Source organism: Aquarana catesbeiana, linkage group LG09 (genome assembly GCF_042186555.1).
Source record: "Aquarana catesbeiana isolate 2022-GZ linkage group LG09, ASM4218655v1, whole genome shotgun sequence".
NCBI lineage: Eukaryota > Metazoa > Chordata > Amphibia > Anura > Ranidae > Aquarana > Aquarana catesbeiana.
Window position 1 is genome coordinate 160,883,903 of NC_133332.1, and position 13,000 is coordinate 160,896,902.

The window sequence follows — 13,000 nt, forward strand, 5'->3', positions numbered from 1 at the left end:
GATGTGTTGACCAGCGTATAAATTGCTTTGGTCCACAATAGATCTATAGAGATCTTTGGTGAAAAACAGTGAATAAAAATCCAGTGGCGTAAAGTCAACTGTTTCCACCTGAATTCCGGGTTGGCCAGTTAAAGGGGGAAGTACGGGTGCTGCAGAAGTGGTGGGTTCCCAATTCGGATTGGCAAATGCAGCAGGAAGGGCACTATGGGCACGACGGGCCTGTCTTTGTCTTCTTGGTGGCAGCGCTACTAGTGCTTGCCACCTCACCAGCTTGAACTGCACTTATGGGACTCGCCACGTGATACTGCAGTGCTGGATGTACGACCAGGGTGTACTAGGCCGCTGGTGCTTGCCAGTTCACCAGAAGGAATAGCGGCGCTAGTACTTCTCTGCTCCATACGAGAGCCCTGCGGTTCTTGCACTTCAAGGACAGAAGAAGATTGGGGTCTGGTACGCCTGACCTTGGCAGGGACCACAACTCCGTCGTCAGAGCTATCTGTCATGGAGCCGCTGTCCTCTACAGGATCGTATTCTGAGCCTGAACTTGACAGATGAGTGACTTCCTCTTCACTATCTGTCATGCTCAGAAACGTGTAGGCCTCTTCACTAGTGTACCTTCGATTTGCCATTTTTGGCTCTAAATTTAGGGGTACACTAGTGAGACTCGCAGGCAAAAAAGCTCCTGACTGTCAGCGACTGTATCAAAACGCTACCAAAAAACTGTTAGCGATCGCAGGGATCAGGCCTGACTCTGCGAACGCTGCAGTTATGTGTGCTTAGTGTTTTGTAAGTGTCGGTTATCGATCGATACTACACTTGGGTGGGCTGGGCAGGGCAGGGCTGGGCCGAGGGGCAAAACGCAGGTGCTAGCAGGTATCTGGGCTGATCCCGCTAACACTGTGTTTATGGGAACCCTAAACTGCTGGGGAGTATAGATCTAATCCGGTCAGATATCGATCCGCTCAGATACTATAGCACTAAGGGAGGTGTATGCCGCGTGCGTGGGTTTTAGCGGTACTGGCGCTAACCTGACGCTGCCTGGGGCGACGCAGACCTTAGCTGACCCTAAAAATGTAATTTATATCACCGCCGGGCAATTAGGGGGTTAAACCTTTTATAAGGTAATAAACGGCAGGTGCCCTAAAACTATAATAAACTATAATAAACTACAAAAAACAAACTAGCTAACCAACGTCACCCGTAACACTTAAACGGTGATCGCTGGTGAAAGGGTTAACTAGGGGGCAATCAGGGGGTTAAAACCTTTAGCAGGTAGTATATGGGATCCCTGTCGCTATAAAACACTGACAGCGAACCTATATACTTACCTCCCTAACTAGCGTCACCTGTGTCACTAATACAGCGATCAGAAAAACGATCGCTTAGCGACACTGGTGACGGGGGGTAATCAAGGGGTTAACCTTTATTAGGGGGGGGGTTAGGGGGGTACCCTGGACCTAAAGGGGGCTAACCTAACTGCCCTAACACTTGTAACTGACACCAATGCAAAAAAAAAATGCTATTGGTGTCAGAGTGACAGGGGGTACAGGGGGGTGATGGGGGGTGACAAGTGTGCCTGGCGCGTTCTACTGTTAGTGTAGTGTTGTGCAGACTTACTTGATGTCTTCTCTCCTCGGCGCCACGACGAAAAGACCGGCTCGAGGAGGGATGACATTACTTCCTTTCCCTCTGTTTACATTACAGAGGGAAAGGAAGCATTTTCATTCGCCGGGAGCGATCGGGAGGGGGTGGCCAACAATGGATGGCCTCCCCCTGACCTCTCATCGCCCGGGAAGAAATGGCGACTGCCTCGGGCACCGGGGGGGGGACGACCGATCGGACCCCCCACCCGCGGAAGGCAAATCACGTACATGTACGTGATTTTGCCTGTCCGTGCCACCTTGCCGACGTACATCGGCGTGAGGCGGTCGTCAAGTGGTTAAGAGTTCTAGAATTCCCCAAGAATGCTGTCGCTTTATCCTGTGTCTGTCAGATTCAGGCCGAATCTGAAATGTTTTTGCTAAGCACTGCTGTTATATTTCCTTAAAGGTAAAGTGGCCTGTCTTCTCGGTAAATGCACATATTCTATTGTTTAGCGTAATGTGAATCTGTGCTTTTGTCTATGTTGTCTGCTGCTTCCTTAAGTTGGTAGAGTGGAAATAAATTCTATGTAGGCTACAGAACCTTGGGTTGTAGCTCACACAAAGCCATGAACCACCCTGTGACAGCACTGATTAAACCAGCAGGTTCACATGGCTGAGTGCTTTGTGTATCTGGACATATCTGAATATAGAGTAGAGTGGCAAATGAGTGAAGGAGCCTGTAGTTAACACAAACCTACCTAACCTGTTTATTTCTGCTGCTATAAGCATTACAGCAAATATGAAAGACAGGATAAAACCAAATGCTCATGCCACCAATTTGATGTAAAATTTGATTTTTTTTTTTTATATGAAAACCACTTGGACACACACAACACCTTTTAACTTGTGTGGTAAAAAAAAAAAAAAAAAAAAAATTTTATATATATTTTTTTTTTTTTTTTTTTTTTTTTTTTTTTTTTTAACCACACAAGTTAAAGGTGTGTGTGTGTCCAAGTGGTTTTCATATAACAAAAAGCCCATAACGAGGTTTACCTGTAGGTACAGTAAATATCTCCTATACTTGCACAGTTTCTGAACTTTGAACGGTCTTGCAGCCTCTTGGGATCTGTTAGTTTTCCCAAGAGGTTGTGGGCAGGGAGGGGGGCAGACTTCTAGTGGGAGAGGGTACCTGCCCAAAACTAGGTACCTACTCTCCCCACCTTCCCAAAAGTAATTTATTTCTAATTGTTGGGGGTTATAATGCTTCCTGTATAGGGTGAAATTCTGCTTTAAGTTGTCATTTTGCCTCCAGTTTCTTTCCTCTTAGACGCTTATCGGCTGCCAGTGGTCCAGGATCATTTCAGTCTTTGTCTATATGACCCAGTTCCATGATCCATTCATGATGTCTTCCCCTCTGATAAGTTTTAATGAGAGATTACACAGAACCACATGTGTCTAAAATATTGATGGATTGCACACAAATTCACATGTATAGGTTATCCCTCATCAAAACAATTCAACTGAAAAGTCCACATTTTAAACCATACTTCATGTACATACATATATTTAGGCCTTGTTCACACACAGCGATTTGATCTGTGCCCTGTGCCTGGCTGTGTGTTTGTTGTTGTTTTTTTTTTTCTGGCGTTGGGATACACAGGTGTAGTGTGCATCCCCATGCTGGCAGTCCCATAGCTGCCTTAGACCCCTTACACATTGGGGGGGGCTGGATTCCACCTGCTCAGTAGGTAATCTGTCCACTGACACCCACTGAGCAGGCAGATGGCTGGTCCATGTAAACTCTGCTTATGCAGAGCAGACACAGCCTGCTTTCCTCTGTGGGCAGTCAGATGTAAACGGACCACCTGTCCGTTTACATCCAATCCGCCAGACTGATGGGGAACTGATCCCCATCCGTCTGTTTTTAGCAGACAGGATCAGATGTAGGTGGGTGTCAATTGACACGTCTGATGCCCACCGTTTCATAGAGGAGACTTGAGGATCCAATCTGGTCTGTTTGAAAAACTCACAGGCAGACCTTGGGGTGTAACCTGAAGTATGGTTGTATACACTATACCTGAATCAAGGGGGCTTTTAGGGTACTATTATATTTTCTTTGCACACACACAACCGCAGCCCCCAGGTCTGGGATAGGCCATGAAATATATCATTGACCAAGCTATCTACCACTGCAGATAACACCGAGCTTGCTGGAGATCCCTTTTCACTATGTCACACCTTCTGTATTAGAGGTGTACTTCCTCCAGCCCCATAACAGAAGGTCCTTACCTTGTGTATGAACGTGAGGCTGGAGGTAAACGGTGATAGCCTGTGCATTGTACCCACGACACACACATTGTGGCTGAAATGGTCTGTAGCAGTAAATGTTATTGGACATAAGATTAGTGTTTTTTTTCATTTACTGCTTTTTATATTGCTAGTCATCTTAAAATATTCTCCTTTCTCAATTATGGTATGTTATAGGCCATGCTACCTCAGCCATATTAGAAATCTTCAGACATACATGTCGGTGAGCTGTGTGCCAAGTATAATGCAGTACTCATAGCAACCATTCACACACCATCTTATGCTGGTTTAATATGTGCTGTATTTATTAACGCTCTGCCTTAGGCAAAGCCAAGTATGTACACACACTGATGGTTCCAATGTATCTAAACCCAAAAGGTTTGTTTTCCATTTGGATATAGTAGGGCAAAGCCAAACAAGTTAGAACCATTCTCTCCAAAGTGAGTGAGTCCTGACCTGGAAATCCATGTCCCTATTGGTCCAACCTTGAATCGTACCTGAGGAGCTGCCTGCACCCTTTTAGTCTTGTACTGAAAACCAGGACCTACAAAGCTAATTTTTCTACATGGTTCAGGAAAGGAATCCACTTATTCTGGTTTGTTCCTGGGTCATCGAGAGTGTGTGTGTGTGTGTGTGTGTGTGTGTGTGTGTGTGTGTGTGTGTGTGTGTGTGTGTGTGTGTGTGTGTGTGTATATATACGTTAGATGTTTTATTGCTTTACAAAGTGCTACATGCCTGCAGTTGATACTTTGCTCCTTGCTTAGCTCTGTTAGGCTCCTTATCTTGGGTTTTATGAGCTCTGTAGCTTGGGCTTAGCTCTGAGATAAAAATATGGCAGCACTTTTTATGACGTTTGTAAACATAAGCATTGGAGAAGTATTTCATGTTTTTTTTTGTTTTTGCTTTCTTCATTCTTAGGAACATTTAAACTCACAATAGAATTTACAGAAGAATATCCTAATAAACCACCTACAGTTCGTTTTGTATCTAAAATGTTTCACCCCAATGGTAAGTAAAGATATCCTTTTCAGCTGTACTGTGACCAGCTCATCACGTATTCTAGCCATATTTATTTCCATCGTGATCACATGGTTTTTGTGTTGGTTGTTGTGGCACTGTCCCGTAAATGCCCAAAACCATAATCCTTGAAAGTCTGTCAGAAGAAAATGGAGCCCATTTGGGTCAATGTCACAATGTCTCTTTATTTCCAGTGCATGTAATGTCCAAAGAAAACTAGCATTAGGGCTGCAACAAAGGATTATTTTCATAATCGATTAGTAGGCCGATTTATTGTTTAGATTATTTGGATTATAACCTTTAAAGTGTGGTGTATAATTTTAGTTAATATGTAAAGTTTAAAAAAAAAAAAAAGCAATTTATTCTTAAATCTATATGCAGTGGTAAATATAAATAACCAACTATATGGTTAGGGAGAAAAATCTCTAATCCACTCTGAGAATAACAGACAGAGAGATATACTGTATATACTATTAGAGGTTGAATCTGGTAAATCTCATCAGACTCAGATTAATCTTCTTCTTCCTTTTTTTTTTATTAAAAAAAAAAAAAAAAATTTGAAGACTGTGTTGCTGATTTTCAGACAGAACTGTAATACATCATATGCTGGCCATACAAAAACAATGTCCTTCATGTCATTTTAAGAATGTTTGTTCGATTTTTTTCTAATTATTAGTAACCTCAAATTGACGTTCTTTTCGACCAAACTGATGGGGAGGTTTGAAGGAGCAGAATAGAAAACTTCTTGGTCAAAAAAATTTTTAGACCATGTTTTCGTTCCGACCTTACATTTAATTTTAAAACTAAATGTTAAAAGCAAGTGACATTTTCAAATGACATTCTTTCATTTAGGGAATGTACAAAAGATTATTCATATGAATATTCTCCTCCAAAAATCGATACGTGCATAAGGCTCGGTTCACACCAATGCAGTTTGCTTTTGATCTGTTTCTACAGTGCATTTGCTGTGCGTTTTTGCCTTTTTGCACACGCGATTTTGTAGCGATTAACGTTTTGCAATAATTGTACTTATTTTTGGCCAATTTGTTGTTGGGCATATTAAAAAATGCAAATTGCTGCAAAAATGCACTACATGCTTTTCTGCAGCTTCTCCATTGAAGTCTATTAAACCAAAAAAGCACTGTTTTGTGTTGGAAAAAGTCCTGAGATGTTTAGTAGCAGCAGCATGCTTTTTTGTATTGCCTATCATCATGAGGTTAAAAAAAAATAAAATTGGCCTTTTTATAGTACAAAAGAGCAGCTAATCACTACTATAAGGGGTTCGTTTATACTTTGAAACTGTGAAAGTAATAATATATATTCTATCAAAAATACACCCAAAAGTAGGATATATGGACATTTTTAACTAGGAGTCAGACATTAAACTATATGAAAAGGTGGAAGGGAGATATACATCTTTTTATATCAAAGTAGTACTAAAAGCTAAGACTTTTTTTTTTATTTGTTATTTTTTTAATGGATATGATAATTTTAAATATAATGCACAATACTGGTAAAAGTATACTTTAAACGTAATTGTAATGCCTTATATCACCTCCAGTCTATCAGCCTCCACCTTCTCTGGGTTCAAATGCTGATCTTCCCTGCACTGTGTCTTTTTAAAGTTTTGTTTAAATAAATAATGTTATACTTGCCTGCTCTGTGTAATGGTCTTGCACAGAGCAGTCCCAATTCTCCTCTTCTGGGGTCCCCCACCGACGCTTATGGCTTCTTCTGCCTTCAGAGTGCCCCAATAGCAAGCTGCAAAGTGTAATATAGAGTGCCCCTATAGCAAGGTACAAAAATTCACAAGTTCTCAGGCACTTACTGACATGTATGGATGGTGTACTGAGCTGTATTTCCTGATTTGTAAACAAATAATGCATTCTGTATGCAGGCCAACTAATCGGCTGGCTGATTAATCGATTCTGAAAATAGTTGACAAATATTTTCAGAATCGATTAGTTGTCGATTAATCGATTATTTTTGGCCCTAACTAGTATAGATCAAGAATTGTGTAAATACAGAAGTTCTAAGAATACAATTTACTTCCCTTTTTTAATGCTAATATGAAAGTAAATATCCAAGATTTTTACACATTGTGTTTTACGTGAGCCATAATCCTATTTTTATTTTCTTTGTAAAATAGGAGGCAAAATGTTTTTAATTATACCTTTTTTTTATAACACAAATGACGGGGAATAGTCAGACTGTTAACTAGGTCTTGGAGTAGAATATTTTAACAGTGGCACTGTCAAATCTGTGTGTATAGGACATTCTAAACACACACATGCATATATATTTGTTTAAAAATACAACACACTGCTCCACCCCCCCCCCCCCCCCCTTTTTTTTTTTTTTTTTTTTTTTTTTTTTTTCCCCCCACATATGAAAGTACTGTAATGATGTAAACATGGCACCTTGAAATTCTTTTTCCTTACATATGCATTTGCGCCCCCTTTTTAAAATGTCCTGCATTAAAGGAACATCTAAATGTAGGAAAAAGGGTCCAGGAAAGCATTAAAGGTTTTAACTTGAGTTTGGAAAAGATATCTGGGAAGAATTAACACGTGTGCCAGTGTGAATGAGGTCTAGCTGATCTCTGGATAGAATTAAAAGCATTTTAAGCCTTTTTTACTTACCTAAGCTGAGGTCACTTGATACTGCAGTCCTGGGCCTTCTCTCCTCTTCTTACATCCAATGGGGTCTTTCTTCAGGTATCCACGTCGCTGCCTGCATGACGTGGACATTCCCTATTGTTGGACTCCTCATAGGAGCTAAGAGGAGTGGCGGTGGTGTGGAGTAATTGTGGGAGACTGGCCTGCGAGAGGATACCTGCATCACTGGCTTAGTGGTCCCCTGCACAGGTTCAGGACCTGGAAGACAGACATAAGGGAGTATAAATTTCTTCACCGGTTAAAAGGGGGGTTCAAATTTTGCCCTGAATGGGGCTTTAATCTGTTCCCTCCAGCTGTGAGCTTGTATGCAGTCTTTGAGTTGGGTGGCTTTGCCACCACATATATACATTTTTTTTTTTAAAGGGAAGAGCTTACTGTGCTGAGCACTCTTCCAGTATAGTAAGTAAAATGTAATGAAAAGCTCCCGATGCTTGATTGGGAGCTTCCAATCATTTGATTGCTGTCAAAGCGGTCACATGATCGGAATGCCCGTCTCGACTTCCCAGTATTTAGTTTCTATTAAAGAGGCAGGGGGCGACAGGAAGGGGTTAAATAAAGTGTCCATAAAGCAGAAAATTAAGTCCGCATCTACAAATACTGCAACTGCTGACTATTATTATGGCACCTACCTGTCCAGGCATTTAGCGGTGTCCTCATCCGAGCCGATTCTTCCATCGGCTATTGGGTGCTGGTGCCGCCTTCTTGATAAAGGGAAACACTACTGCACATTTGCAAAGCTGGGACCTGTGAAGTGAGCCAGACGTGGGAGCCGGTATCTGTCAGAACCAGGTACCTGCCCCCCCCCCCCCAAGCGGGGGGAGTGTGGGGGGGGGGCAGACAAGCGGAACTTCCCTTTTTGGGTGGAGGTATATGTATATATGTATGTATGTATGTATGTATATATATATATTTTTTTATTTATAGTGTGTGTGTGTGTGTATATGTATGTTGGTATGTTGGTTTTCTCCAGCTATATGATATTTCACGAATGTGTACATGTTAGATGCTTGCTTTGGGAAGTGGGCCTTCTCGATGTCTTGACATTGAGCCTGGCCCTTCTTGGCATAATGTTATCTGTTTTGCTTTTGTAGAATCGGAGCTCCTTCCATCTTATTTGTATGTGTCTGAATAATTACTGGCATTTTATACTTATGTTGGCCATGTGCCTGTCCAAAATCAATAACTGCATTTTTTTTTCTTACAATATTTTTTATCTCAAATCCGTTTCTCTTTTGTATTTTAGTGTATGCTGATGGCAGTATATGTTTGGACATTCTGCAGAATCGTTGGAGTCCAACTTATGATGTTTCTTCTATTTTAACCTCTATACAGGTAGGTTCAGTCAAAGCTAGTTGTGTTGATTTTACGGTCTTGTCCTTTAAAGTACAGTATGTAGCTTCAGATATTTCTCTTCTGCTTCCAGTCCCTGCTGGATGAACCAAATCCAAACAGTCCAGCGAACAGCCAGGCAGCACAGCTGTACCAGGAAAACAAGCGAGAATATGAGAAAAGAGTTTCTGCAATAGTGGAACAAAGCTGGCGTGACTGTTGACCCTTGCCCTTGTATATGAACACTGACCATGCAGAAAATATATATATCAAGTGTTTGGGTGATCTTCCTCTTGCTAGAACCTTTACATTTACATCGACCTCAAATGGCTGTTGTGCTGTCACCACCTTCCTTGGCCCCCAGCTGATGCTTGCCCCCACCTTTTGGACACCTGAAAGCATTTGTGTTTAAAATCAAATGTACCATACGTGGGTTACTTGCAAAATGTTTTTCCTTTATTTCTTCTGGTCCACGAATGTTTACTGTTTGTAGGGTATGAGAAAGTAAACTGCAGTCTACTTGAAGAGCAATGGATACACAGGCTGTATCCATACCAACATTCAAGGACATCAAGTTAGCAATGCTGGTGATCGGCATAGAAAATGTTTATTGGGTTTTATTTTGATTTGTTTTATAGGATGTTTTTGACAGGTTAGGTTGACAAAAAAAATTAGTTGTTCAGATATAAAGTGGAAATTCCACCTTTGGTCTTGAATAGCATTGGAAATGGCAAGAATCTCTCAGATTTTTATTGCTGTCTGTTGGGCGGCAATATTCACTCTTACTTTTTGTACCGATGATTCTTGATGCTGGAAGAGAGAGGGAAGGTGCGTGGAATACAAAAATTGAGTGTATTATTACAACAGGAGATGTGTGGAAAATGTATACAAGAGACAATCCTGTCCCTCTCCCTATAGGGAGAATTTCTCTGGTCTTTTCTGGGACAGGAAGTGAGGGTGAAACGTCCCAAGGGGGTACATGCTAAAATAAAAAGCTGAGGGGTTTTAATCATCTAACCAGATGGGGTTTTGATGCATTTACCAGACCAAAAAACTCTGTGAGAAAGATGGTTCTGCTCAAGTTTACTATGGTATGTTGATGGCAAGAAAGAATGGTATCTTTTTATTGCACTGTACTGAAAGTTTCACCTGAATTATGGGACACATTTTATTTCAGCCAATCATTAAGCGAATCTAAAAAAAAGTTTTACTTTCAATTTAACTGACTTCTCTGTATAAACATAATATCTGAATTGTGTGCTCCTTCTTCCTTTTTTTTTTTTTTTTTTTTTTTTTCTTTAAGCCTCCTTTTAAGTTCAGTTTGGTTCCATCTGCATAGCTTACACTGACACTGCTTCATTTTTGTACAAGTAACCCATGTAAAACTGTACATCATCTAAACTTGTAAATAAAAAGAAAATAACTGATCCGTCTTTGCGCAACCTTATGCCTTAGAAAAATGAGATGTCGGAGATAGTGTAGTTCAAAAGGGGCCAGTTTGACCATGTTGCCAAGTGCACTCCATGCTAGACCATGCTTTCATTTCAGTGGAAAATGCATCAAGAAAATAAAAGAAAATGTGTTCCCAGTCTTAAAGCAGATGTGCGGGATATTTAAAAAGCAAACTATATATACTTAGCTAGGTGGCTGCAGCATCAGTCCCCCGCTGGTAGTAAGACTGAGAACTGAGCGATTTCATGACTGCTGATCACTCAGTTATTGGTCTTCATTGAATAGAGAGCTTTGACTGTCCGTCACCGGCTCTCTGTTCTGCCCCACCAGTGATCACTGGACTGCGGAGTGGGTGGGAGCGGCTGGCTCAGTCTCTCAGCATTATGCTAAGGCAGCTGCTGGTCAGGCATCTGGATGGATTGCAACATTATCAGGGTCCCTACAGAGCCTAGAACGCCGTCGTGACATCAGCCAACAGTGGACTTGAGCCTGCTGTCAGCTAAATCTGGGTCGCAGGAGTGCACTCATATGACCCAGAAGAGAAGTATGGTCAGAAGAGCTTGAGCCATACTTTTTAAAGTGCAGTTCATGACTGAGAAAAACCTTTTAAGTTTTTTTTCATACCTGTCTTTTGAAAAGATTTGCTTCAGTTTTCTGTCAGAATCAGTGAACGGGAGCAGAAGCAAGGTAAAATCTCTCCAATGGGAATACAAACAGTAAAACTATTCTAAAAGAGCTTTTAGCTGGATTTCATTACCAGGTAAGCCAACGTGTGCACGTTTAATACTGCATCTGGCAACCTTTTCTCATAAACCGTGCAAAACAGGTCCGTTGTGAATATCGCACTTAAAGGAGGAATACTGCACCTGTACGTTTTGTCTTCACTTGTGTGTTTTCGCAGTGCTGTTAGAGCTGCAAGCTATTGCTGAGAAGCTCTTGCTCCTAGGCATAATTCCTTGCAGATATCCATGTAATCTGAAGCAGGGCATGAGTAGGTGGTATTTTGTTTCTGGTATCAAAGCTCTCACAGGCTTCTGGGTGGCAAGAGGAACGAAGTGTATCGAGGCACTGTCAAATAGTAAATTGTCCTGCACTGCTATTAATAAAAAAAAAAATATATATATATATATATATATATACACACACACACACACACACACACACACACACACACACACACAAATAGTTAATCCCCTGCAGATTTTGTAAGTTTGCCCACTTACAAGAAAATGAAGGGTCTATAACAGGCATGTCCAAAGTCCGGCCCGCGGGCCAATCGCGGCCCGCGGTCCGGTTTCGGACGGCCCGCCTGGTAATTTTGACATATATATCTTTTGTGGCCCCCAACGAATCCCCGAGCGCCGGGGGCCATAAAAGATAGATATGCTGGCTGCCTTGGAGGGGGCGGGACAAGCGCCGTACAGGATACAGGAGAATTTCCTGTTTACACGGCGTCCTGTGTAAAAGGAAGTCCCGTCTCCTGCGCTGCCATTGGACAATTGTTTTGTCCATCATAGGAGGCGGGACTTTCAATTAAAGAGGCCGCCGTGTAAACAGGAATTTCTCCTGTATATCTGTTGGCGCTCGTCCCGCCCCCTCCCTGTCTCCTCCAAGGCTGCAGATGGACATGAATCAGGCTGCACTGACAGCAATGGTGAGTCTGCATTCATGTCAATGTGGTGGGGGCTGCCGTATTTATGTCAATGTGGTGGGGGCTGCATTCATGTCAATGTGGGGGCTGCATTCATGTGAATGTGGTGGGGGCTGCATTCATGTCAATACGGTGGGGGCTGCATTCATGTCAATACGGTGGGGGCTGCATTCATGTCAATACGGTGGGGGCTGCATTCATGTCAATACGGTGGGGGCTGCATTCATGTCAATACGGTGGGGGCTGCATTCATGTCAATACGGTGGGGGCTGCATTCATGTGAATGTGGTGGGGGCTGCATTCATGTGAATGTGGTGGGGGCTGCATTCATGTGAATGTGGTGGGGGCTGCATTCATGTCAATACGGTGGGGGCTGCATTCATGTCAATACGGTGGGGGCTGCATTCATGTCAATACGGTGGGGGCTGCATTCATGTGAATGTGGTGGGGGCTGCATTCATGTCAATACGGTGGGGGCTGCATTCATGTCAATACGGTGGGGGCTGCATTCATGTCAATACGGTGGGGGCTGCATTCATGTCAATACGGTGGGGGCTGCATTCATGTGAATGTGGTGGGGGCTGCATTCATGTGAATGTGGTGGGGGCTGCATTCATGTGAATGTGGTGGGGGCTGCATTCATGTGAATGTGGTGGGGGCTGCATTCATGTCAATACGGTGGGGGCTGCATTCATGTCAATACGGTGGGGGCTGCATTCATGTCAATACGGTGGGGGCTGCATTCATGTGAATACGGTGGGGGCTGCATTCATGTCAATACGGTGGGGGCTGCATTCATGTCAATACGGTGGGGGCTGCATTCATGTCAATACGGTGGGGGCTGCATTCATGTCAATACGGTGGGGGCTGCATTCATGTCAATACGGTGGGGGCTGCATTCATGTGAATGTGGTGGGGGCTGCATTCATGTCAATACGGTGGGGGCTGCATTCATGTCAATACGGTGGGGGCTGCATTCATGT

At 42.6% G+C, this 13,000-nt stretch overlaps 1 protein-coding gene across 1 annotated transcript in view; it reads left to right on the top strand.

The window, feature by feature from the left end:
• The window catches only part of UBE2A (ubiquitin conjugating enzyme E2 A), a 28,836-nt gene extending 18,495 nt beyond the window's left edge, over positions 1 to 10,341 (top strand). The window contains exons 4-6 of the mRNA XM_073599324.1: positions 4,809 to 4,898; positions 8,829 to 8,917; positions 9,009 to 10,341. Of these exons, the coding sequence (XP_073455425.1) occupies positions 4,809 to 4,898; positions 8,829 to 8,917; positions 9,009 to 9,137 (308 nt within the window). The 3' untranslated portion in view covers positions 9,138 to 10,341. The remainder of the gene's footprint in view (positions 1 to 4,808; positions 4,899 to 8,828; positions 8,918 to 9,008) is intronic.
• The last annotated feature ends 2,659 nt before the right edge of the window (positions 10,342 to 13,000 follow it).